Raw genomic sequence first — 27,490 nt, forward strand, 5'->3', positions numbered from 1 at the left:
CACCAAGAGAGGGACTGTCTTGGTTTGGTGCCTTGCCTAAAACCCGCCTTTGCTGGTTGAAGGGATTAATTAATTAATTAAATCCCGGAAGAGCTGCCTTGTCTCTTGTAGGAGGAATTCTGAGAATGGTGAGCCAAGATGATGAGTGAATCCCAGGGTCCTTATGAAGGAGAGTGCAGAGAATAAAAAACAAGTAGGCTCATTACCAGGGCAAAGACTGGCACAGTTCCCTCATGGAAACTGAACAAAGGCACTGCATAATGGATGGGTAAATGGGGAAAAAAACAAAGAAACTTCTCAGGGCTGACAGATACCAGATCCTGGGTCCTGGGATTTCTTAACTTTTCAGGCAAAGTGTGGGCTGGGTTTCAGCCTTCATTCTCCCCATTGGCCAGGCAGCTTTTCCAGAGGGACCACAGGTCAGTGGACAGAAAGAATAACATCCTTATTCTGAGCCAACACTATCTCAATACTCCCTGGGCATAAACTCCTATGTTCCCTCAAAAATGTTATAAGTACCATTATTAGCCCCAATTCACAGATGAGAAGTTGGGGTAGGAGGAAGGAGACATACTTTGCTTAAAGCCATCCAGCTGGTGACTGTCAGAGGCAGGATTTGGACCCAGGGGGTTGGACCCATGCCAGGACCCAAGCTCTTATCCTACATTCTACTAATGTACATCGTAAGAGTCGGGAAGTTTCGGAGATGGGGGCAGAGGGCCTGAGATGATTGCATTGACTATTATTTTGGGGAGAGAGAAGGGAAGCTATGTCCTAGAACATGGTTATCAGTCTATCCTGACTCAGAGTCCTGCCTTACTAATTACAGTTACAGCATGGGCCCGCAGTCCCAGTGACTTGCTTGGATTCCTTGGATCCCTGTCTGAGACCACAGAGATAAGGGAATAGGGAATGTGGGTTACCTAGTTATGCCTCTTCAGTGGTTCAGTGCTGGGCTCAGTTGTGGCCATGCTAAGTCATATGTACACACCATGGGCCCTGGGGAAGGCAGACATGATGCCAAAGATCTGGGGGCTGATGGCAGGGCACAGAGGATGGGTCCTTCTCCTCACAGCCCATTTCTCCTGAAGACTACTTTCAGTCAATTGCAGGCAGCACACAGGTATCCCATCAACCTTGTTATAAGCACCGTGTGGACATCAGGTAGCCTTGGGGACACTAGACTAAAGTTCAGCCTGACAAAGATTAATTTGGTAAGGAAATCTAAGACTGGGAAGCCAGCTACCATGGACACCCACTGACATTGGTCCCCAAGGACTTTCCCTGCAAACCTTTGCTTATGGGGACCAAGTCACAGAAGTGAGAAAAATAGAGACATAGACGTCCGCTGTGTCTGTCCCACCAGGGAGTATAATTACAGAGCTGGAAGGGACCTGAAGATAATCTAATCCAGTGATATTCACACTGGGAACTGAGGAAACCTGCAGTCTTAGGGACTGCCCCAGGGGAGCAGAGCAAACCTGACAGACACCCCAGCTTCAAATAAAACAGACTGACTTTCATCTGGCTGCCATATTGGGGCTGTATGAGATTTCATTTACGGGGCAGGCGGGAGGTGGTGTGGGGGAGAAACAGTAATGAAAAAAAATGATGGAAAAACCCCACCAGATTAGTTCAGCTATTTTATTTACAGAGGTGAAAACTCAGGTTGAGAGAGGGTCTTCCCTAAGGCACAGAGCCAGTAGGAGGCAGCAGCTCCAGGCCAGGGGGGTGCACGAGCTGGATTTCCAGGGGCAACCCATGATCAGTGCCTATGTTCTCATGCTCTACGCAGAGCCCCTGTTACCCACTGTGCCCCTGCCATCAGAGTTGGAGGAGGTCTGCTTTGCCAACACTCACAAAAGCCCAGCAAGCCTCTCCACTGGGCTGTCAGGCTAGCTCTCATCTGTGAACCCCCGGCCGGGGGGTGGTCCCTGCTCTTCACACCCTCCAGTGGTTCTGTGCCATTCTTCTGGAGGAGTGCGCCTTCCCGGCTCACTTGCCTCTCTATCTTCCATCGAACCACTCTCAGTGTCCTCTTCTTACTCTACCCAGAGTTTCAAATTAAGTGTAAGGTGGCGAAAACAGAGGTCTGGACTGGCTGTACCAGGCATCTCCCTAAGGAGAGATTGCCGACCACTCCAGGGCAATGGGTTGGGCTGCCCTCCTGATAGTCCCAGCTGCTTCTTGTAGGCTAACCTCCTCCTCCCCTGGGAAATTATCTGTGCAGGAGCCAAGGCGGATGGTCGCTGGAGCTGCTGGAGCTCCTGGTCTGCCTGTAGAGCAGGCACCCAGGAGAGGAGAAGAGAGTGCAACAACCCCGCACCCCAGAACGGAGGTGCTTCATGTCCGGGGGGGAAAGTGCAGACCCGGGCTTGCTGAGGGCCTCTGCGCACCGATGCCATTGATGTCACCCCCCTGCACCGACTGCTGGATAAAGACTTCCTTCAGCTGAGGGAAAATGCAAATCGACATGAACTTTTTCTCTGTTCTGCCAACTCCTGAGCCCAGGACCAGACCGCACCATCTACAAGCCACTAACCGTCCTATTACTCGAGTCATTAGACAACCGGGTGCTGGGGGTTAACTAGGGGCTGGGTCCTGCTCACAGCACTTCAGATCATCCAGAAAACCAAAACAGCAAGGGAGAAATCTCAATCCATGCCTTAGAGGGATTTATGGGACGTTATAGAGGTATGAGGCCAGCAGGTGTGGTTGAAACCGTCAATGGCCAATAAAACAAAGTATGATGAGAATTGTTTCAGTTCTTTAATACAATATTTGTTCATTCGTAGAACCATTCCTAGTTGACAGAATAAGCAGGCACACTAAAATAATGAGAAAAAAAAATGAAGACTGACTTGAGTTTCTTCAATTTTCCTTCACCCGGATTCAACAGTATTTTCCTTTATTCCCTCACTTAATCTCTCTTGGTTAAGTTCTTACCACAAATAACAGATTTCCCTCAGTTATCATCTCAGGGCACACTACCCTCTTCCTTCATTGCATTTTTTCACACTTAATAATTCTATACCAACTGCCATTATGCCCTGTTTATGACTTTTCTCCCCTGGGACGGTAATTGTGAGTGATCAGCTTTGTTTGCTGGAGCGCTGTATCTGGAGAGGCCAGCCCTGCGCCTTGAATTGGGAGGGACCTAACAAGCGACCTTAGGGTGAAGTGAGGGGCTGAACTCAAGAGTCAGTTCAGACATGCGGTCCAAATGGGTCAAATCCCGAGACTGGAGCAGGATCCAGAAGGGCCAACCAATGCTGATCAGTGTACTTTCCCTGTCAGCTATGGGAAAGCCAGGAGCACCAGCCTGCCTTGGTATTCCCACAGCACTCCAGTCATGCCTCAAATAGAGAACGAGTTGTGTTTCACTGATGTTTCTGTTTACCTCTAAGTTTCTCCTATAGGTTGAGAGCTCCTTGGTGGTGGACTCTGCATTTCCAATAGAGACAAAACAAAAACAAAAACAAAAAAAAACAAAACCTGTTGATTGATATATATTGATGTTTCCCGTCTTCCCAGGATCCTCAGTCTTTTTATAGTAATCATAAGACATAAAGATATGAAACAACAAGAAGGGGTTTTAGGGACACAGGGAATTAATTGCTGAGTTAATGCCAAAATAAGTGTCAAAGGAGGCCAGGTGGGAGAGAGATTTACTTTCCTTGGGTGGTGTGTGCATTTTATATATGGAATGGAGCTTGATCCGGACCTTGAAGGTTTTTAAACTAGGCAAAGAAGGAGGAGGCCTTTAAGACAGAAATTCAACACGTAACAAAATTTGAAGGTGAGAAAGAACCTTGGAGGGGGGACGTGCAGGTGCACGTGTTAAGAATGGAGAGTGGGGAAGAAGGTGAAAGTAAATATGTCATATAAAACAGCACAGTGCCTGTGGCACCTGGAATTATTAGCATCACTCTTATTATTACTATTGTAACTATTATTAATTAAAACAGAGTTTATAAGTTTCATTTCTGAACTCATTAGATCTTCCATCTGAAAGAAGACTCCTTTACTCCTTCTCATTCTGTCATTAATTTGCTTTTTCTTTAAAAGTTAATTTACATATGTAATTAATTTCCATTCATTATTCACTAGGGAGTGGTAGTTACATGCTAGTAACTGGAGGAGGTCGAGTGTGCAATTTACAGAGGACATTCAAGCTCAGTCTTCATGAAAGCAGTAGTTCTCAAACTCACCTGCACAGTAGAATTGGGTGGGGAGTTTTATTTATTTATTTACTTACTTACTTTTTAAGATTTTATTTATTTGGCAGACAGATCATAAGTAGGCAGAGAGGTAGGGAGGTGGTGGGAGGAGCAGACTCCCTGCTGAGCAGAGAGCCTGATGCAGGGCCTAATCCCAGGACCCTGAGATCATGACCTGAGCCAAAGGCATAGGCTTAACCCACTGAGCCACCCAGGTGCCCCTGGGTGGGGAGTTTTAAAAAACCTTGATGTCCAGAGGCTGTACCCCAGACCTATGAAGCCCAAATGTCTGGAAGTACAAGCCAGATATTGGGAGCTTTAAAGCTGTTATCAACTATACTTCAATAAAACAAGAAGAAGGGATGCCTGGGTGGCTCAGTTGGTTAAGCTGCTGCCTTTGGCTTGGGTCGTGGTCTCAGGGTCCTGGACTCGAGCCCCACATGGGGCTCTCTGCTCAGCAGGGAGCCTGCTTCCCCCCTCTCTCTGCCTGCCTCTCTGCCTACTTGTGATCTCTCTCTCTCTCTCTCTCTCTCTGTAAAATAAATAAATAAAATATTTAAAAAAAACAATGAATACTGTTATGTTGAAAAGAAATAAAAATTAAAAAAAAAAAGCTAGTCATCTAGGTGGGAGATGAGAATTTTGGGGTTAAGCTACTGCTTGGATCACCTGTAAGCCCCAACCACCACCTGAGCCATGCCATTGTCTTCCTGTCGCCAGAGCCAGGGAACCAGCGCCAGCATCTGCCCTGCTCCTCCAACGATGCTGCCTCCCCAGCAGTTTCAGAAATCACAATACAGTGGCAGGGACAGTTTCAGAAGCAGCAACCCTTCTCCAGATCAGTGCCCTTCCTTCTTCGAGTACGCCTGGCTCTCTTGCCAAGCAAAGGCATAAAGCTCGTCAAACATATTCTCCCTCAGGTCCTTTCAGGAGACCTATCATCTAAGGCTTTGTAGGTAGTGGGTGTAAAAAACACGGCTTAAAGATAGAATCTTCAGCTTGACAAGGTGTCTTTTGGAAAGTAAATTAACGACAGAAGGGAAAGCAGTAAGGAGAGGCTTTTTTGCTTTTTTTCTTCTTTGAGATAGAGGAAGATCTAAAGAGTTCACTCAATGAATCTCTTCTGAACTCTATTTCCCTTTAGGGTGAAGAGAATGGACACAGAGAAAGGGCAGGCTTCAAAAACCATGCTGCAGAAATGAGAGATGGCAGAACGAAGCTCTTGGGGGTCGTGACAGGAAGGGGCTCTGATGCGGATTAGTGGAAGGACACCTCTTCCACAAAGGCCATGGGGACTGCTTCCCCTTCACTTGGGAAATGGGCAAAGCCCCTTGGGGAGCTCCTGTGCCAGGTGCCAGAGACACAGAGAGGAGTCAGACGTGGTTCTGACCCTATGAGAGTGTGGGGGCCGGGGATGACAAGGGATCCCATGCCAGCAGGAGCCCCGGAGGGTGGCTACCCCAGTGTGGGGAGCAGGGAGAACAGCCCAGAGGAGAGGATGGACTGGCGTCTAGGAAATGAGTGGAGTTAGATAAAGAAGGAAAGGCAGAGAAGGGGCAGGACACCGCAGAGGAAGCAGCATGGGTCAGGTGGTGTGGGTGGTGATTCACTGCTGGGAACTGCTGAGTTCAGACCTTTGGTCTGGTCCCCAAGACGTTCCTAAGGGCAGCTGGTGCTTGGAACTGGGGAAACTTCTGTTGATGCCACTTTCCTGCTCACCTCAGGTTCTCCTGGTGGTTCAACACCCCACAGCCGTTATTAGAAAACCCAAGGTTTTTAATTGGATTCACAAGGTTCTCTAGAATTGGATGCCAATGTGCCACTCCAACTTCAGCTTCTTTTTTAGGTTCTATGAGGCACTCGAACTAAAAATCTATTGCCCTTGCAGGAGGTACAAAGCCCTGTGTGTCTACCTTTGGCTCTCCGACTTCCATTTCCTTCTGTTCATTCCTTCCCTCAATCGTGTTGCTCTAGCCATGAAAGGCTGTTTGTGGTTCCTCACACATATCAAGCCTCAGGACCTTTGCATCTACAGAACCCTCTGCCTGAAATGCTCATCTTCTAGATGAGCACATCCAAGACTTACACTCTGGTTTCAGTCAAGTCTCTGCTCAAATATTACCCCTCCAAGGGTTTTACTCCCACTTAGTTTTCTTGTATGGCACTTAGCACTGAGATTATAGATTCGTTTATTCTTCTATTTTTCTAGGTGTGCCTCCCCCTTTTAATATGCAAACTTTTTCATGGCTGGATCCCCAGTGCCTTATAGAGGGTCAAAAAATGTTTGTTGAATGAACGATTTCGAGTTTAGTTCCTCAAATAGGTCAGGCTTTTTGTCCCCGCCAGGCCTTTGCACATACTGCCCAGGAGGGCCCTGCTCGCCTGTTTTCTCTTCTCTTAGCTCTTTGCCAGTAATCTTTAGGCGAGAGGTTAGGTGTCAACCTTGACCCCTCTGGTTAGCCCATACTTCGTCAGGCGCCACTCCTTCATATGGCTCTGTATTCCAGCACTTTCTAATCTACCACCGTAGCTTACTTGTCTGTCTCCCACACCCAGTGACTTTTGCAGAGCAGACAGAAACTTGTCCTCATGTTTGGAGCCCCAACACCTAGCAGAACACCCAGCACATAGGAGCTTCCTGGTAAAAGTTTGTCAGCTGCTGTTCTCTCTCTGGGTCCCTCCCTCCATGCTAGAAACAAAGTGTCTGAAGTGGCCTTAGCATGCAGGGTCAGGGATTTGTGAGAGAGAACCCCATGGAAGATATTTTCACAGGACTTCCCAATCCTGCCGTCTTCCTGATGCATCAGAAGACAGCCCACCCCCTTCCAAGAGGCTGTGTAAACTTAGGAGAGAGAGAGAGACCCCCTTTTCTACATTTGTGAAGGAAAGCCCATCAAATCAAGTTAAAAATTCTACATCAGTGGCCTCAGGGGTCCCCCCCCAACTCTCCTGGGAGAGATAAAGGAAACTGTTTCCCTTCTATATTAGCAGCTTAAAATGTAAGATAAATCCTCCTGCCTAACCAGTTTGTAACAAATGGACTTGGCTGTCCAGTGCCAGGATACACGTCTGACGGATCTATCTATCCATTCTGTTTCCTTAGAGATAGCCGCTGAGAAGTTTTATTATTTGCTTCCCTCCCCCATTCCCATTTTCCTAACCAAGCAAGAGCGAGCAGTTGATGGATGGATGGTGTTTGGGGTAAAAGGGGCCAGAATCAGATAGTTTTCAGGATATGAACAAACCGGCTTATTCACAAGGAGGCCCGTCAGGCAGGAGGTGGCAGGGGGAAGGGGGAGTGGACCCGGGACGAGGGCGGGTGATGGATGAAGGAACACCTGGGGTTGCAAGGTGGAGACGCGAGATAACTGGTGGGTGCCGCCGCCGATAATGGCAGCGCCCGGGCTCCGGGGCGGTCTCCCGCACAGAGGTGAATGTCACGCCAGCCACTGGCCTCCCTTTGACAATCCTCCAAGGATTTCCCACTGTAAATACAATCCCCGTTTCTTCTCCTTCTCCTTTCTGTACAAGGCAATCTACATGCCCCGAAAGAGACAGATGCTAGGCCGGGTGAGAAGAGGCAGATGGTAGAGAGGGTTGGATCGTTCAGCACCCAAGAGTGGAAAGGCAGTCGAGCAGCCGCCGCGTGCCAGGCCCTTGGGGTGACAGCCGTCCGTCTGCGTCTGTCATGTCATTCAATCATCACACTGTGCCGCGAGGACGACTGGCCCCATATTCTGATGGGGATACCGAGGCACAAAGGGGATCCATGGCTTGATCAAGACCACTCTGCTAGGAAGTGGTGGCCTTGGGTCCTACACCTCTATCCGTCTGCCTGCAAGTCCTTTGAAACAGCTCGGCCTCCCTGCTGCAGAGATGTAAGACTGGGGCCCTCCCTCTGCTTCTTCTATGCAAGGGGGCAGGTGAGCAGGCACCAGCTGTATGATCCTGCTGGATCTGCTTCTACTGTAGCCGGAGACTAGGGTCTGAGGGACTGAGGCAGGGCTGCCCCTTTCCTGTTGTGTGGCCTTGGGCAAATGGCACAGTCTGTCCCAGGCGTCTTCTCATCACCTGTCAAAGGCAGATAATAAACCCTTCCTCTTGTAGCCATTGAGAGGATTAAGCCGGATTAGGTGTGTGAAAGTTCTTTGTAGCTGGTAATGCCCTCTGCAAATATTAGTTATTATGCTGTTACATTTTCCCTTAATAACCCAGAGCTTGGGCTAGAAAAGCCTTCCATGTCCTTTATGAAGACATCTCCTAGGAGCTCAGCTATTTTATGTCTTTTTTGTTCTCATGGTTATAGCGGGTTGAGCACTGAAATGTTTTTAAAGTAGTCTTAAGTGACTTTTCAAAACAAACCGGCAAACAAACCAACAAACCACTGTTCTTGTTGATGTTTTGAGAATCCCCGGAAACCACATCAGTGAATCGGCTCTGGTGTGCTCCCCAAACCCAGGAGGTCGCTACTGTAACTGTCCCCCTCTTACAGATGGAGAAATAAAGGCACAGATGGGTACGGCGCCTGCATAAAGCCACAAAGCTAACAAGCCACAAAGCCAGACAACGTCGCACACACAGGCCTCATGGCCCCAAAGCACCTGCTCCTAAGAACCTGCCCCTTGGCTTCTCTTCATCCAGGTTTCCAGGTCAGCCCAGGAGGCTGTGATGTTCCCTGGATGGCTCAGTAAACCCTACATTTCTGATTACCTCAGCATGGAATCTGGCCTGCCATTCAAGAAAGAGAACTCCAAGAGGAAAACGCTGTACAAAAAAAAAAAAAAAAATCTGATTTCCTGGCGACGGCCTTCAATGAAGAGGGAATCTCCAAGGCTTACGGTATACTATTCCAGGGGCTGCGTTCTGAGGTGGGCATTCCAGGTTTTGAGTGAACCAGCAGATGAAAACAGAAGGTGGAAGCAGAATGCCAGGAGACAACATTTGAGAGGGGAAGGGGTTCTTTGTTCCTTTCCTACCTCTGCCACAGACTGGGCTGGCCCTTAATCCTCTGGGGCCTTGCTGTGGGCGTCCATTTGTAAACATGCTTCTCAGTTTCCCCCCACCAATGGTTGCAGAGTTTCCTGCTCTCTTCCTCTGTAATGTTTCTCTGTGGAATTCTGGTGGTCCCTCGGGGGTGTCCCCAACACCCCTCCCCAAGTACCATCAGCCCCAACCCCCCCCCCCCCCCCCCGCCGACACTGGTTGTTTTTCTCTCTCTTTCCTTTCACTCATGCTCATTATGCTACCCTCCAAGCTGGCTGAAGGTGCCTCCCCCAGCTCCCCTGCTATGGGCATTGTCCCTCTTACTTAGGGTTGCTGTACCCCAGATTTCATGGCACTACCATCATGTGCTACTAATTCACTCGAGTTTCTCACCGGCCTGCAAAAGTTCTGCCCTTTGCCCTGTCACGTTCCTTTTTGTTAGGTCATGAATTCATGCAATAATTATTTGCAGTCGCTCGCTGTGCCAAACAGGACGCTGGGTTCTTGAGACATAAAAGTGCAGTAGACACTAGCCTTCCTCCAGGACAGGATACGTGAGACGGAAGAGGAGATGGTAAATGAGTAAATTATAACACAATGTCCTCAGAGCCCAGAGACGCCGGCAAGTAGACATAATGTCATTAAGGACATCTTCAGTCTGTAAAACAAAATATTTCTCTATCAAGACACTCATCAGAAGGTCCCCAGGGAGACCTGGCTGGTGTCCCAAGGGCTTTCTGCTGCAGGCCCACTCTTTTCCTGAGAGCTTTTCAAATCAGCGCCTGGGAACAGGCCAAAGTTCTCTTCTTTAAAACAAAGATGGCTTTTTCCGCTGGATTCTGGGCCAGCAGGGGCCGTTTCCCCCAGCCTTGGCATCTCACCTTGATTTGCACAGTGAGCCCATTCGCAGGAAGGACCGTGTTTCCCCGTGGAGCTTTCTCCACGAGTCACCCCATGACTGTATGAATCTCTCTCCCCCGTCCTATTCAGTTAAAGAACTGAGCTCATTTCGGTTGAAAGACTCCATAGACCGAGCTCGCTAATCGGCAGCTGTTATTATTATTACTACTGTTAAAATCATTATAATAATTATTATTCCTGGAGAGGGTATGTGATTAGCCCAAGGTCATGCAGGGAGGAACAGAGAGGGAGAGACCCCCTCCCCTCCCATCAAACACATGGTGGAGCCCACGGCATTTCAGAGATTCACGCTCTTAGATGCAAAACCCTCCCTCATGCAGGTATCTTGTGGTGTGTTCAAGCCTCCAGGACCATTGCCAAACTACCCTGCCTGGACTGCACCCCACAGACCCCACAGTCCCCTCCCAGACACGCCACTGCGAGCTACGGGCGCCGAGATGTGCCAAAACCCCAGCCTGCATTTATCTTGCTTAATTCTTAATGCCGTGTTTCAGCCTCCTCCTAAATGGGTTTGTTTGCAAAAAGAGCCACGAGGGGAAGTTCAGCCCACAAATAAGAATATAATTATTACACAGTTTAGCAGTACCTGGGCCTCACCTGGGTATTCACCGGGGCTCCGAAACTCAATTGTTTCTCCTTCAAGACCGTATTTAATAGGATAAACAATTTCTGCTAAATGCAATAAACGTGAACCTGGGCTGTCATCTCCATAATCAACTTAAATTTCCCATTAGAAGCGGTGGCTGTGATTGAGATTCGGAATTTAATTTGGCGGAGCTGGCTTCGACGTGCCCGTGCAGGCTTCCTGGGAGCCTCCCATCAACCCAAGACAGAACCACTCTTCCCCGTCTCTGGGGAACCTTAAAAGAAGATAGATGATAACTCAAGAAAATTATACGGCTTCGGTATAATGAAAGAGATAAAACATTATTGGATTAGCCTGTTGAAATAACAGCAGACGGCAAAGCAATAATATCAGAGCAAACAAGGGCCCCCTGGCCCCGCGGCTCAGTGGGAGGGCCACGGGGACCGGCGAGGGACCGGCGAGGGCAGCCCGAGAACCAGCGCGTTTGCCGCCCCAACCCCCAGCCGTCTGAACCGGCTCCTTCCCAGGGTGGTTCTGTTGACTCCATCCCAGATGGCTGGGCGGGCCACACTGGCAGGTGGCGGTGACCCATGCCATGGCGTGGTGGACGTGTGAAGGGCTCAGGCCCCAGCACCTAGCCCAGAGGCAAACGGACGCCGTTGATGCGGCGGAGAACAAATTGGTTGAAAATGAACAAAACCGGTTCACCTTCAACCACTTCTCCCCTCCCCCACCCTCAGTTTGATTTCAACAAATTCACATGAAGTTCTGCAACCAGATGGGGAGCATCCAAGAGCAAACAAAATCTGATGGGTTGTTTCGAGGTGATGGGATGAATGAGAGCCCTAAAGTCTGAAGGATCACTCAACTCAATCTAAAAAATCGAAACATTTTGGATTTTGGTAACCAAAGATCAACTAAGTGCCCTCTTTTTCTCCCTCCTCAAACAGCCCCCTCACCCAGATGGGATGTGGACAAAAGCAGGAGGGAACAAAGTGGAACAACGTACAGAGGTAGGGGAAGGTATGTATTGCACATTGGAAAGGAAAGGAGCCATCAAGTTGAACTTCACCTTGGTATGTTTCCTCTTCCAGCTACTACATCTTCCTTTCCTCCTTCCTCCTTCCCTCCCCACTTCCTCCTTCCCTCCTTCTGTCTCTCATTCAGTGATTAATTTCCCTTGCTCTTTTCTCCAGCTCAGGACCTTCTCTGGGCACCTACTCATGTCACAATCATTCAGCTCTGCTCCACAACTGCTGCTTCTGACATGCATAACCTCACCTTTCCTTTGCTCAGCCTCCAAGGGAGTGGAGGAACCAGGATCCATTGTCCTCAGGAGGCAGTGGTAGAGGCTGTCAATACCACACACACACAACCAACGTTCTTCTACATTTTAGTTCCTAAAAAATTCTTCGTCAGTAAATGCCCAACTACTGAGGGGAAGACAACATGACAGTAAAAGTCTAACTCTCTGGAGCCCAAGCACCCAGTCTGCAGCCCAGCTCATCACTTCCTAACTGCGCAGCCCCGGACTAGCCACGTAACTGCTCTAAACCCCAGCTCCCGAGGCTGTTGGATGGGCCTGATATGCATTGGCCTTGTACGGTCATCATGAGGCTGGATTGAATGAACACACTGAGCCCCACTGTGGACGTTGTCCTCATTCAATACATATTCACCGCCATTGTCACCACATGAGTCCAGGGAGTCCTTAAGGGCGGAACAACTTCATATCTAGTCACTGATTCATTACTGATCACCTACTCTATGCCAGTTGTTCTAGACGGAAGGACTTCCATGGGAACAACTCATAACACGGTTCCTAGCTGGTAAGTGCACGTGAGTGGAACAAAGGTAGACAGATGAGCAAAGGGCGCATGACCGAGATTCTTACGCCTTTAAGGAACCTGTAGTTCATGGTTAACTCACTCTTAGTTCAATCCATGTACATCTTGCAAATAACATTTTTATTTTAATCCCCCTGAATGGCACCACCCTCTACCCTTGGGCTGGCCCCCGGTGGGAGTGGGTAGGAGGTAACTGGGCCTGAGTTCCTAAGGGCTCAGAGCTCTCACAGGGGGCAGCCCACGGTAGGAAGAAGCACTTCTTCGTTAACATTTAAGTGTTTCTGAAGCATGGCCCACACAGGGGTTGCCTCCATTTTGAGGAGGTGGATTGTTGCACTGCCTTTGTCTTGTTTTATGTCCTCCAGAACATGGAGACCAGTCTGACCAGCAATTCCACCTCCCATCAATGGGGACATCTAGAAGAAAGAAGGTCAGTGAACACTGATTAGCCCTTGTTAGACCTGGTGCCCTATGGAGGGGTAGGGGGTAGAAGCCAAAAGGCTTTGGGAGTCAGCTCTCAAATCCTCCCTTCAGTGAGCTGTCTTTCTTGCACACCATGGTACTTGCCACACTCCCTTCTGCCACAGGGCCTTTGCAGATGTTGTTTCCCTGGTCCAGAATACTCTTTCCTCCTCTATTCATCTGGTCAATCGCATTCGGCCTTCAGATCTCAGGTAGAGGGTTGTTTCTGCAGGGAAACTGCCCTGACCGCTAACTCCCCACCAATTCTTCATATTTTAAGCTCTCGCCGGCCATTTTATAGAAGTTACAACAAAACACATTTGTTTTGTTTAAACAAAACTTTAAATGTGTTTCTGGGACAATTCAAATGATGTAGGTCTTTTCTTGCTGAACAGCAGTCTCGATGACGGTGGGCTCTTTACCTGATTTGCTCACCACTGAACCCTCACACCTAAGCTGGCACATAGGAGGCCTTGGTAAACGTCTGTTGCATGACTGGCTCTCAGCTTAGTCACTTCTTAGTGACAGGATGCTGGGTGGTTTGCTTCTTGTCAATGTATAAACTAGGAGCTCTGTGATCGGCGAGCATCGTGTGTTATATGAAGTAATAACAGACACGGCACTCTCCCCTTCCCGATATTTGCCTTCCCCTTGAGGATTTTTTTTGGTTGTTGATGACACTGACAAGTGACTGATTCTCTCTACCACAATATATCAGGCGTCTGTCAGAGTCTCTGATGGGCAGTTATCCTTCCCCATGCATTGCTTAGTACTTCTGGGCCTGCCCACTCATAAAACGAGAAGGTTCCAGTAGGAGGTGTCCAGGGTCTCCTCCAACCAGGAGAAATCCTGTGGTTGTGCACTACCTGCTGGGGGCATAGCCCTGTGTGGGGCCTGGTTGCAATGTGGTGGCAGGGGGTGGGGTGGGTAAGAATAATCCTCGCATTTCACTGGGGGAAATAGTGCAGGCAGGAGTCAAGAGCAAAGGCTGTGGCAGGCACACTGGACCTGAACCTGTGGTCTTGCTCTTACCGTGTGACCACTGGGCAAGTTCATTAGTGACCAACAAAGCATCTCAGTTTCTTCATCTGTAAAATGGGGATATTGATAGTACCTACTTTGTGATGTTATGGTGAGGACCAGAGGATCTAATGTATGTCAAATACGAAGTGACATGATTCATTTTGCTCTGAAACAAACTAACCAACAGTTATTTTGCCCTTACAATGTGTTAGGCCTCCTCCCAAGGGCTTTATAAAGGTTGCAGGTGAAACCCAAGAAGCTCTAGTAGGTAGTTAATTCCATCATCCCCGTTTTACAGATAAGGAAACTGAGGCACCAAGTAGTCACATAAGTTGCTCAAGGTCACAGTTACTGAATGACAGATGTGAAACTTGAACCCACACTGAGTCTGAGCACTCAGCAAGGTGCCCAATACATAGTAGTACATTGTTTTTACTGGATGCGTCGTTTCCTTTTTTAATGGTATCACCAAAAAGAAAAGGAAGGGAAGGGAAGGGAAGGAGGAGGGCTGCGAGCATGTAGAGAACTCAGATAATAAACTGGCCAAAGAATTTGAGAGCTGGAAAGGATCTTAATGATAGCCTAGTCTTTTGTTTGTTAATTCAGCCCCTACTGCTGAGCAGCAACTATGCTGGGCCACAGGGACACAGAGATAAATGGAACATGATCTCTGCTTACACACAGAGGGGAGGCAGACAGACACAATGCAAAATATAATATGCTAAGAGCTATAATAGGCATATGTTTAAAGTGCTAAGGAGTGCATGGGAGGAATTAACTAATTTTACTCAGGGGTGGAGAGTTAGAACTTCTACAAAAAAGGGGCATCTGTGCTGGATTTTGAGGGCTGAATAGGAGTTCAGTTAAAAAAAAAAAAGGAAGGTAAGCATTCCAGAATGATTCAAAGAAATAACCTGCAAATTCCATGCATTGATAGTCCTATGACACAAAGCACTTTTAGGTGTGAAAATAATGAATTATAAAATCAGGAGCCAGGATGGAAATTTCATAGTATCCAGCTCCCAACCTGACATCCCCAGTGCTCTTTATGCCCTTTTGAATTATCCCCTGGAATTCCCCAGATTTCCCTTTTTTGACCAATTCTCAAAGATTGCTTACCTTTCTCATGGGTGACCTCGCAGGCTGTGCCATGGACTCCAATAGGACAGATGCACTCACAGCGTGATTCTGGAAAGACAATGCAGAGAGAACGTGACTCACACCATGTGAAACAGAACTCCCGAGTTCAGCCCTCCTCATTACAGTGGTGACACTGCCATTAGATTAAAATAGGAGAAACATTTAGTTGAATGGTTTCAGAGAAAAAGGTTCAGGGCCAAGAATACCTACTCCTTCCTTAAGGGCCCTTTGCTCACGAAGGGTATTTATTACCATCATGAGGATTCACACAGCATTCCCGAGGAAAATTACTCTGAGCCGACATTTGACCCAGCCTTGTAAGTTTCCAGTGCTAGAAGCTACATTACAGGTCACTGGGGCCATTGGTCATTGGTGCTCAATTTCGCCCCATGCATTTAATTGTCCAGCCTCTGCTTGAACACTCCTAGTGATGGGGAACTCACTGTCCTTAGAAATCTCATCCTACCTTTGGCCAATTCTGATCCTTTGGAAGTTATTCCGTATGCTAACCTGTAACTTGTCACCTGGGAGTTACTCTCATCTGGGTCCCACAGAATCCCTTCATAGGATCACCTTAAGTCAGGCCCAGAAGCACCAGTCTCTGGCTTCATAGTCTCCCTCACACTAGTGCACATCTTCAGGTGGGTTCCAATTTCTGGGTTCACACAAAGGCATGGGGATTTCAGCAATTCTAGATCAAGACCTTGAGCTGATGGGCTGACCCCACTTCTTGCTGACCACTCCCCCACTTGGGGGGGGGGTCCTCATTCTGATGGCAGAACTTCCCAACCTTAGGCTCTCACTATCTCTGCCTTGCTTCCATCCACCCAGTCCAAGAAGCTAGACACATACTCCTCAATCTGTTGGGAGTGAGTCTTCTCCTGTGTCCCCTTTGTTGAGTTGGCTCTGTCCTAACTCCAGGCAGCTCCCCCGCTGGGTGGGGATCTGCTGTACCCAGTTGCTCTGTATACCTTATTTTGGCTTCCTGCTGGACTGGATTTTTCCTCAGCCATCACCACAGGTGCATAAGATCCCCCGCCTCAGCCAACTGCAAATTTGCTCTGCCCATGGCAGTGGCCCCAGATATGATCCTTAAAGTGTAAGGCCCTACTTAGCCAGAGCGAGCCATTTTGTTGTTTATGCAGTAAACTTAGATTGAACCTTCCCCTTCCCCCCAAGAGAAAAGCGCTTAGAAACAGAACTGGTGAAATATGACTGACCAGCCCCTGATAAGGGAGCCCACATACAAGGACGTGTCTGGCCAGGTGGAAATGTCCAATCAAGGGAAAGCGCACGGATTACCTGCCAAGGAGTGTGAGCCCCGCCTATCCGGCGCCCTACAAAGGCACCGATTCCAGCCAAGATCATAGGCTGCATTAAATGACTATCATGGGGTGAATTGTAATTCGATTGGCCACCTGTGTGTGGCCAGGCTCAACCACATGGCCTTTACTCACAGTTAGTCTGTGAGACTGGGAGGGGTCGCCTCTTTGCAAGAGACAGCCCTGGTCGGTCAGTTTGATTCTCGATGCTTGGCGCGAAATAAAGCCCTGCTTAACTTCCGCTTTGTATCCGTCTCGTCCTTTTGTCTATGGACCCTTTCAAAAGTTAGGGATCAAGTTCAAGTGACCCATCCTTGCTGTCACTCCCTCCATCCCCAATCTCCTCACCATGTGTAGGTCAGGACGTGCAGAGCCCAGGGCCTCTTCTTTGGCCCAGAGAATTGCCCCAAGTCCATCCCCTCCCCTTCGTTGCAGATGGCACCTTCCCAGCCTGGTCCTTCAGTTTTATGCTGCTAGAACTTAGGTATTCAGGCGGCCAGAGGAGCACGACTTAGCTGCCTATTTTGACTTCTTGGGAGATAGACTGACCCCTGTTCTAATGCTCGGTACACTTCAGGGTAACTCTTTGCTCAGCTCTAGCCCTCCCACTCGTTTGTAAGCTCATGAAGTCATGGATCCTGTGGGCTAGTGAATTCAGCTGTAGATCGGCTTCTCGGCCCCGACTCCCCAGGGCAATCATCTGGCGGGCTTTTTCAAAGGCCAATCCCAGTGATTGACTTTAAGTGTTCCAGGTTGAGGCCCAGGATTCTCCCCTGCAGCCCGGGCTGAGACTGCCTTAGAGGGACATTGTGCTCTCCACCTAGGAACTGCACCTGAGCCCAGGGGGCCCCTGGGTCCCATCTCACCTCACTGTGCTCCGGGGAGGTGGGGACGTGGGCAGGTGCGAGTCCTAGCCTGGCTGCAGATTAGAACTACCTGGAGAAGTCTTACCCATCCTAACGAAGGGCCTTCTCGAGACTCATATGATCCACGTGGGGGCCTGAACGTCAGTAGCTCTGCAGGTCTCAGGGAGTTCTAATGCCTGATCAGAGAGGAGAAGCTCAGTTTTAAGAGGCTCCAAATGTCTGGGGGGCTATTTTTTCCCTCTGAGAAAATGAAGAAGGCTTTATGGCCAGTCCTTGGGGCCTCTGAAGAGGACTAGGGATTGACCTAGAACTCTTCTTGAGATACCCTGGAGGGTATGCTGATTTGATGATATGTTCTGGCCCTGGCACAGACCCCTCCAGATGATGTCGTCCACAGGGACGCCAGCTGCGGGGAAATGGTACCTTTCAGGACAGGGAATCCATTCCCTTGGCAGGGAGCACAGTGGCAAGGGCTGACTTCCTTCTGGAACTCTTCCAGAGCCTGCTTCATGTTCTGCTTTATTGTGTTGGAGAAGGCAAAGTCTGTGGCCGTCACCAATTCATACAGAGGCTCTGTCTGGGGAGCAGAAAGGCAGGCGTTTCAACAGAAAACGTTCATCAGATAGAAGGCAGAAGCAAGGTTCCACAGGAATGAGCAAGGAGTTGGTGCCTGGAGATGCCTGGATTCATCTGGCACTGGACGGATGCCCCAGTGTGTAGGTGGATGCCCCATCCCACCACATATCCACCAATAAACTCAAGTTCAGGTCAGCTCTTACCGAATACCTCCCAAGTGCCAAGCATTAAATGTAAGTAACGAGTAAGATGAAATCCACAGGAATCCCGAGAGAGAGAGAGAGAGAGAGAGAGAGAGAGAGACAGAGAGAGAGAGAGATACATAGTAACCGGTGCTTACAGCACAGCAATTACAGGGCTTGTGCAAACTTGGAATGTGGGGGGAGGAGCAGGCAGTTAATCTGTCTTTGGTGGGGAAGAGGAGGTGATTTTTCAAGACACTCTTTGAAACTATTATAGCTTTGTCCCAACATCGCCTCCTCTAACAAAACTGGCAAAATCATTCACGTTGTGCAAGAGCCACCATTATGAAGCCTTTCCCTGAGCTCCAAAGTGCACAGAACACCTTCCCATCATGAAGTGCTCAGCATACAACCCCCTGTTCAACTGATACACATTCTATTTCTTTGCTCCTCTGCAGTCATTCATTTTTTTTTTAATGAGTTGAAATCTCCCTTTTTCCTTCTTGAGTTAGAAGATAAGCTGCTGGAAATCAGGGCTCTATACTCTCAGCTCTGTATCTCTGGGGTCCAGCCCCAAGGGTTGTGAGAACAGCTAATAAAAGTGGGTGGGAGAGGCACCTGGGTGGCTCAATTGGTTAAGTGTCTGCCTTTGGCTCAGGTCATGAACCCAGGGTCCTGGGATCGAGTCCCGCATTGGGCTCCCGTGTGCTCTCTCTCTCTCAAGTAAATAAATAAAATCTTTAAAAAAAAAAAAAAAAAGTGGATGGGCCAATGAATGGGGGATGGGAGGCCTCACCAGGGCAACAGCAGCTGGCCAGGAGGAGAGGGGGTGGACAGCAGGGACCTAGACGAAAAGAGAGCACTGCTGGTCTCCTGCGGACATGGCAGTGTTTTCACAAGTGGAAGCCACAGACCAGTGTGGTGGTGCTGATGGGCTAGGAAAAGTCTGAGGCAAAGTGCAAAGGAGTAGTTAAAAATGTTTTGGAACCTCTTGCCCCTAGTTTCAGCTCCAGGGCCAGGTTCCTCTCCAGATTTCGTTTGTGATCCTGCCCTAATCCTGCACTGGAGAGTTTAGGGTCTGTCTAAATGCAGGCAATCATGCCTAATAGAAGCCTCCAGTGGGAAGAAAATTGCTTCCATTTCTTAATGCATCTGATGCTGACCTTCGCTCCAGTGGGCAAAGCAAGGCCCCTTGGTGGTCCCATTGTCTCACCGTTTTGTGGTCAATGAATTGATCCAGAGGCGGTTTGCGAAACAGTCCAGCCTGCTGGCCACACGTGGGGGAGGGCTGGGGGGGGGGAGTGGGGAGTTTGCTGTTCACCAGTGTGAGCTCCTGCGACAATCTGCATTCACTGCCTGAGCACCGTGAAAGGCTGCCTTTAACCCCCCAGGCATTCTCCTATAAGCACTGAGATTGGCTCCAGGAGAGAGAGCAAGTCAAAGGCAGAGCCGGAATAAACCTCCGACGTGTACTGCGCGCCAGCAGCTGGGGCTGGGGGTTGACGTGATCTGACTCTGTCCTCACGAGGTAGCAATGGTTAGCGCTGCTTTCAGATGAGGCTAAGTGACTTGAACAACGTCACAGCCAGGAATCTGAACCAAAGCTTTTGTTTTTCTTACTAGTTCATGATCATTATTGATAAAAATGGCTTGATTATTCCTATTTCCTGTTTTTGTGCTGATGTTCTCCAAAGTTTGCAGACCACGGTTTGCCTTGGGATGCAGCAGCGACCCCTGGATTCCACACCTCCCTTTTTGTTCTACCGTAGTAGGGAGTATTGTCCCTTCTTTCATTTGATGGCCCTACCCCCGCCCATCTTTCTTTCTCTTTTCTCCTCTTCTTCCTCTCTCTTTCCTTCTTTCTCCCTTCTTTCTCCCCCCAATACACAGTCTTCCCTCTTCATATTGATCATTGGGTCCTAAGCACACTTCCCCTTGTGAAAATTTTATTTATCATATTGTAGCAAAGGGACGGTGCTCAAAATTTATTAAATTTCACATGGTTCCCTGTAATAGACCCTGGTAATCAACATTCTTTTCCTTCTTTATTTTATTGATTGATAGAGAGAAAGAGAGGGTGAGTGGGGAGGGCAAGGGGGAGAGGGAGAGAGAGAATCCTCAAGCAGACTCCATGCCCAGCACAGAGCCCGATGCAGGGCTAGATCTCATGGCTCTGAGATCATGACCTGAGCCAAAATCAAGAGTCAGATGCTTAACTGACTGAGCCACCCAGGAGCCCCAGGTGATCACCATTCTTAATGATAACACTTAATTATTATACTGGCAGCAGTTATTAGGTGCTTAACTAAATATATACATGATCTAACTTAGTCTTTACCACAATCCCATGAGGAAGGTTGCCTTCCCCATTTTACACAGGAAAAGGCTGAGGCACAGCAAAGTTAAACAGATAGACCAGAGTCACACGTCAGTAAGTGGCAGAAAAGGATTCGAACTGTTAGCATTGTGGATTGTGTCCTGTCAGTGTATATTTTTGGATAAATGGGCAGGTATTTATAACAGGTTAGTGGCATAAGAGAAGGGCTGCTGTGTTTTCCACTTACCTCACTTAATATCCTGTTATGAGCATTTTCCCATGCCATTCAATATTCTTTGATAAAATGATTTTTTTTTTTTAGGGCCGCTTAGAACCCTGTTGTACAGATGAACTACAAGGTATTCATCTCTTCTCTTGTTACTAGGTTTTTGTTTCCTTTTTCTTCTTTTCTTTTGCTACTACAAATAACATAAAAGAAGGTATCTTTTTATATATACATCTTTGCCAACTTTTAAAATGATGCCTTTAGTTGATCATTGCATTTGAGGTTATTGGATCAAAAGCTATAAACATTTCTAATGTTTTGGCTATAGATGGTTACATTCTTCGCCTAAACTCTTATATCAACTTCTATTCTCAACTCATTTTATAAAAGTGTCCATCTCATCACTCTCAGTGACATCGAGTATTATAGATTTTTAATCATTGTCAATTTGATGGGTAAAACATGTTGTTAGTTTGATTTTCATTTTTTATTCCTAGAAAAGTGAAACATTTTGCCTATATATTCACCATCATAGTTCTGAAAGTTGTCTATTTCTTTTGAGATGTGTCTTTCTTACAAATTGTATCACTCCTTGTACATTAAGAATTTCACTTGTGGCAATTTTTTTTTTTTTTTTTTGGTGTGTTAGCTATCATTTACTTATACTCATGGTTTCCCTATTTGAAATTCACAATTTATTTTGTGGGTGAGATCCAGCAGCCCAAGTGTGACATTTTCTTACCAGGCAAGGTGACCACAACCTCTGTATTTTAAACCTTCTCTCAGTCAGAATCATTTGTCTTTCTAGAATCTTTGAGTACGTTGCTTTAGATAATCACCCCATTAGAAAGGTGTGATTATCACTGGTTACCAGCTAATGACGAGCTGGTTTTCTTTCTGGGTACCTAGTAGGGCTGAGATCCCCTGACCTCCTGAAGGGCAGGTTTGCAACATGACCTGTTTTGAGTAGTGGCGAGTAAGCAGAGGAAGGGTCTTTTCCTGGGTGAAGCTTTTAGGACAGAGTGAGATGACATTTCCCCTTCCTTAGCACCGCTGCGGTGATCTTGGGAGCACATGACCACATTAAGCCTCCATCACCTGGGGGCTGAGGAGCACTGCCAATAACCTCCTCTTTAATATGCGTTGGACATGTTGTGTGATTGAGAAATAAAGTTTTGATGTACTAAGCCACTAAGATTTGGGACTTCTCATTTTTACTGCAGCATAACCAAGTCCTTCCTGACCTCTACATGAGCATCACTCACTATATCATTTCCTTCTACCCTGGGCAATGCCCGAGTTCTGTACAATGGCTTCTCCACCAGCCATTGGACCTTAGACCACAACTCAGCCACCCTGACTACTGATAGAAATGTACATGGATGGTAGAGTAGGTGACTAGGGTTGCCAGTCAAATAAAAAATGTCCAGCTAAATTTGAATATTAGATAAACAACAAATATGTGTATAGGACAAGGATGTCCTGTGAAATATTTGGGGGATGGTTTTAGTAAAAAGTTACCTATTATTTGTCAGAAATTCAAATTTAACTGGACGTCCTGCCTCTTCACTTGCCCAATCTGTCAACTCTTCACTTTCTTATCATGCTGCTTTCTCAGGAAGAAGTCCTTGGGCTTTTGGCGTCTCCCTCTGTACTCTCCTTCCATTATATTTCTCTTACGTCATTGCTTTCATCTCTTGGTCTTCTGCTTCTACATAAGAACATTTTTACAGTGCGTTCCACACCAATGACTCCATTTGTTCTTTACAGTTTCTAATGTAGGCTTTCATCTGCCACTGTGCCTGGGGCTTCCTACAGTCAGCCACTACCTTTCTCAATAGCTCAGCTTCCTTTTTTTGACTTCCTTAGTTCATTTTCTTAAATCTTCTTATAAACACAAAGCAAAGGCAATTGACTTCTATTTTCCCACTTTTCGATGGAGGCTCTTCTTCTACGTCTTGAACGTAATTTCAACCTTTGGTGTTTGGGACTCTATGTATCACTGCTATTTTTTTTTTTTTTTTTTTTTTTAGTCCTTTGAGCAAAGAGCCATTTCTCTGAGGATGGATTTTTACCAGTAAACAGTGGGAATGGGCTCTTCCGTGCTCTTCTTCCCCGTCCACCCAGCTCCTACAGGAATCGTGTTTCGCGTCTTGATCTTTCAAGCATGGTTTATGGCTGTAAGCCCCAGCCAACACGCTGGTGTCTAGGAATTGCTGACCCAGTGGCCTCTGCTGTCCTGGAAAGTAATCGCTGCTCCACCTGGTGAGTTGACTCCGCAGAGAATTATGGGGGGATAATGTGAAAGCGTCTGCAGTTTTCTCCTGACAGGAAGAGTGTGTGCAAGAGTGGGATGCCCAGATCGTACATTTCTAATTCAGGTCCGGGACTTACAAAGGAAGGTTTTAAGAGCCTCCAGTCATCTCTCCTCTCCAGCTCCTGAACACATCTCTGAGTCTTTCATCTTTCTCTTCGGCCGCCCACACAGCCCTTCCCAGCACTACACTGATAGTGGCTATGATACTTTTCCCTGTATCACACGCAGACTGGGAAGCCACTAGCCTTTGGTAGAGCGCGGCACCTCTGAGGGTAACGTACCAGTCTGCCTCAGGTGTTTAGCATGCTGACCCGCCCTACCTCTCTTCCTCCTTCCCTCTCTCTCTCCCCTCCCCCCACAGTCCCATAATCACATCACATGCTTGGCACCTGATGTTCCCAATGCCCAGACTGGCACACCCAACTTATTTAGGTGGATAACCAAAGAAAACTCCATTAATTCTCAATTTTAGGGAAAAGATGCAAGTCAACTATAAGTGACATGTAAAGGCCAGGGATCTACTTTTCTCTTGAACTCTGTTCACTCCCACGCCCATCTGTGATACCACGCAATGTCACCACAACCTCACCAATCCCAGATTTCTCTCGAGCTGCCTACAACCTTTGGCTGACTTTATCCTCCTAGATGCTTGTTAGCGGCTATACCCTAAGTGTCACTACTGAGCACATAGCCAAGCAGAGGATCTGAATGGCAGACTTCTTGTTCTGCAGAAACTGTACATTTGACATACAAGTAAAAACACTGTGGGAAGCTACCAGGGTTGGGAACTACAGAGCTTCCTGTCAGGAGCTCCAGTCCCTCATCACCTCTCCTTGGCAGCAAGACTAAACCTCTGGGAGTGACGTGGGGCAGGGGTGTGGTGGATGCCAGACAACCAGTGACTGTACAGACAACAGCAAGAAAAGCTTGGCCGAGGATGGAACGTGGACCCTGTGCAGAAGTTCCCATAGGCAAGGACTCACAACCACGGAGGTGTATGACAGTCTTGTTCGAGCAAACATCTTCTTAGTTTAAGGCTGCAAAACTGCTCCTATGTGGGCAACAGGTGGTTGGGATCATTCATTGCTATTCACCAAACCCACAGCAAAATCTGGAGGGGAGGGAAGAAGTCAAAGTCTCGGGTCCAGACCTCACAGAGGCTTTCCAGCAGCCACAGACAGACGCAACCTCTGTGACCTTGAATTTCATCCACCACAAAATGGAAATCAGCGTATGCAATCCGCAGAGGCATGAGGATTCGATGAGATAATACTCCTAAAACCCCTGGCAGAGTGTCATGGATGTAGAAGGTGCTCGAAATGTCAGCGATCACCATGAGGTACCACCCTGTCCTGTCAGACTGCCGTGCCTGGATATGTCCTACAGCTCGGCATGTGCCACAGGCTTCGTCCTCACAGCTTCCTGTGTTCTCTTCCAGTGTCTTAACTCCTGTCACATCACAGGAACTTAACAACTATTTGTTGGCTGAATGAATGAAAGCTAAAATAAATAACAGAAAGGGTGGCTCTCTGCTGAAATGGAAATCCTATCAATTTCAGAGGGCTGGAATTAGAAGCCAATGGTGAGTTTCCTTTAGCAACTTGGGTGGCCTGAGTGGGAGGGACTCAAAGGTCTCTAGCTGGTACTGAACAGTGTATTGTTATTGGTCTGATCCAGATGAATTATCCACTCTAATAATGTGTGTGCCTCGAGATTAGGGCATGGGTCTTATTGAGCTCTGTATCCCAAGCCCCGGGCATTTTTTTAAAAGACTTTATTTATTTATTTGTCAGAGAGAGAAAAAGAGAGAGAACGAACAAGTTGGGGGAGCAGCAGGGAGAGGGAGAAGCAGGATCCCCACTGAGCAGGGAGCCCAATGTGCGGCTCGATCCAGGACCCTGGGATTATGACCTGAGCTGAAGACAGATGCTTAACCGACTGAGCCACCCAGGCGTCCCCAGCTGTACCTGAATTTTGATGACCTCTGGGTTGTACTGCACCGCGTCTCCCCACTCCTGCATCAGCTCTGCCGTCGGGATCTCCTTGTAGGCCAGAGTGGTGATATGCTCACTGGCCCCTCCTCGCACAAGGACCACCAAGTCTTCCACCATGGTGTTTCTCTTATTTCTCTCTGGAATGGACACAGAGAACTGGCATGTCAAGGGACCCACTTCAGCACCTTGGAATTTACTGCCACCCAATCAATTACCTAATTACCGCAATATTTATTAAACTCATCCCGCAGGTGCCGGTGGACAAGGTGGCTTCCTCCCAGCAGAGGAAGTCATGGCGCAAGGGGCAAAAGGCAGCTCTTTCAATCTTTTGGACCTAAGTTGGGGGCAGGACAAGGAAGGGACATCTATAAATGTCACTGAGTCTATGAGAGATAGAGAGCTGATGGACAGATAAATATATACACACGTGTATAAATATATATACAGATATATGGATAGATGGGTCATAGATAGGTATGTAGGTCGACAGGGAGATGAGTTAGTGATCATTCATGTGTCAGCCTGTAATCTAATTGTTGTACATGTATTTACTCACTTACTTGCAGATAAGAAATTTTAGGCATTAAGGATGAAAAGGTTTATCCTGGTAATGCTGCAGAGCTCTAGCTAAAGTGTTTCTGTGTATGCGATAACAGAGGCGGGATCATTTGTAAAGGCTGGGCTTCATATGTGATAGATACCCTCTAGAGAGTGTCTACTAGGAAATGGTTATTATTTTGACTTCTCACAGAGTTTCCCAGAAAGCCCTCAAGCATATCATTCAATCTTCGCATTCTCATCTGTCCTTGGACCCAATGCCAAAAGAGGTGGTGTCGAGGAACCATTCAGCCCTGAGCCTACCACACCTGAGGACCACAGACAGGGAGTCTTGCACATCGCTGACAGGGGTACACAGCGGTACAAGCATTGCAGAAAACAGTTTTGCTGGAACTAGTCCAGAAAAAATACGCAGTCTACAACCCAATAATCCCACTCGCAGTGCATGCTCTGGGAAACCCTTGCATGTGTGTACCAGACGGCTGCGGAAAAAAGTTCAAAGCCCCAGTGACTATACTTGTTCAAAACAGGAAGTGACCCAAATCCAACAGTGGCATGGACAAAGTGTTGTATTCATACAATAAATACTATGCAGCAACAGAGACTATCATTGTACACAAAAACATGACGATGAATGGGAAAAAAAGACAACCAACACCCAGAACTGAAAAGATCACATCCCATCGATATAAAGTTCAAAAACAGGCAACAAAGGTGTCTGGGTGGCTCAGTTGGTTAAGCGTCTGCCTTGGGCTCAGGTCATGATCCCAGGATCCTGGGATCAAGTCCTGCACCAGGTTCCCTACTCCACAGGGAGCCTGCTTCTCCCTTTCCCTCTGCTGCTTCTCTTGCTTGTGCTCTCTCTGTCTCTGTGTGTGAGTGTGTCAAATAAATAAATAAAATCTTTAAAACAAAATAAAACCAAAACAAGCAACACTAAGCTGTATTTGTTGGGGATACATATGGCAGTAAAACTATTAAGACAGGAAAAATGAGTTTAACACGGAAGTGAGAATGGTGTTTTCACCAAAAGGGACGGAGCAGCTGTAGTTAGCAAGGGTTCCGGGGTCCTGGGCAATGTTCTATCAAGGGACCCATGCAGGGTGGTAGAGGGAAAGAGGGTTAATTTACAAGTCTTCTTAATTCTTTACTTTTTTTTTTCAAGATTTTAGTTTCAAGTCATCTCTCTACCCAGTGTGGGGCTGGAACTTACAAGCCCGAGAATAAGAGGGGCAAGGCCCACTGAACGAGCCAGCTGTGCACCGCGTAAGTCTTTTTTCAAGAGCACCTGTGTTCTATGCATGCGTCTCTGGCCGGATGTCTCTTCCAACCCAGGCCCACCAGAATGAGCAAATAAACAGTATCAACCAGACGTCAGTCACCAGTGCAAGCGATTGTCCTAGACCAGCAGTTACAGTTTTGTTGTTTTGTTTTGTTGTAGCTGGGGAACTCTTTCTCCACGTTCCATCCCAGGTAGAAGCTCAGGAAGTAGAGCCGGTGCAGGCTTGCTCCTCGGGATGCAGCGGAGGTCACGGACGAAGTCCTTGCGGATCGGCCTCTCTATCCTACTCCACCTGCTGCACTGATTCCCAGTTCCCTTGAATGACCTCCAGGTTTCCTGCTTCCGGACACTTGGCATTACATCCTGGACCCTACGCCAGCCCCCAATCTGGGCTCCCCTGCCGTGTGGGCTCTGCTACATGACTTACGTCTTCACATGCTCTTTTAGTCTCTGTCCCACCCTTGTCTCAGGGAAGGGCCAGTATCCTCACCTGCTCCCTCGCCTCCTCTACCTGGCCCCGACACCCCTGCCTCCAACCTCCAGATAGGCCAACTCTCAGCCCCCCGGAGTCAGTTTCCATTGTCATTTTCCTCCTGCCTTAAAAACAACGTTCCTGCTTTATTCCTCGAGCGGCAGTCCCAAAGCTCCCTCCCTTAGGAAGCCTGTCC

The 27,490-nt window shown here is 47.8% G+C and overlaps 2 protein-coding genes across 2 annotated transcripts in view; one reads left to right on the forward strand and one right to left on the reverse strand.

Annotated features, from left to right (window-relative positions):
* C8A (complement C8 alpha chain) overlaps positions 1–2,756 on the forward strand; it is a 64,576-nt gene extending 61,820 nt beyond the window's left edge. Inside the window, exon 11 of the mRNA XM_082688112.1 lies at positions 2,231–2,756. Within this exon, the coding sequence (XP_082544238.1) occupies positions 2,231–2,382 (152 nt within the window). The 3' untranslated portion in view covers positions 2,383–2,756. The remainder of the gene's footprint in view (positions 1–2,230) is intronic.
* Positions 2,757–12,656: 9,900 nt separating this feature from the next.
* The window catches only part of C8B (complement C8 beta chain), a 41,018-nt gene continuing 26,184 nt past the window's right edge, over positions 12,657–27,490 (reverse strand). Inside the window, exons 10-13 of the mRNA XM_082688111.1 lie at positions 24,956–25,119; positions 17,794–17,947; positions 15,162–15,230; positions 12,657–12,973 (exon numbers count right to left, since the gene is read on the reverse strand). Coding sequence (XP_082544237.1) covers positions 12,822–12,973; positions 15,162–15,230; positions 17,794–17,947; positions 24,956–25,119 — 539 coding nt within the window. The 3' untranslated portion in view covers positions 12,657–12,821. The remainder of the gene's footprint in view (positions 12,974–15,161; positions 15,231–17,793; positions 17,948–24,955; positions 25,120–27,490) is intronic.

Source organism: Mustela nivalis (genome assembly GCF_964662115.1).
Source record: "Mustela nivalis genome assembly, chromosome: 10".
NCBI lineage: Eukaryota > Metazoa > Chordata > Mammalia > Carnivora > Mustelidae > Mustela > Mustela nivalis.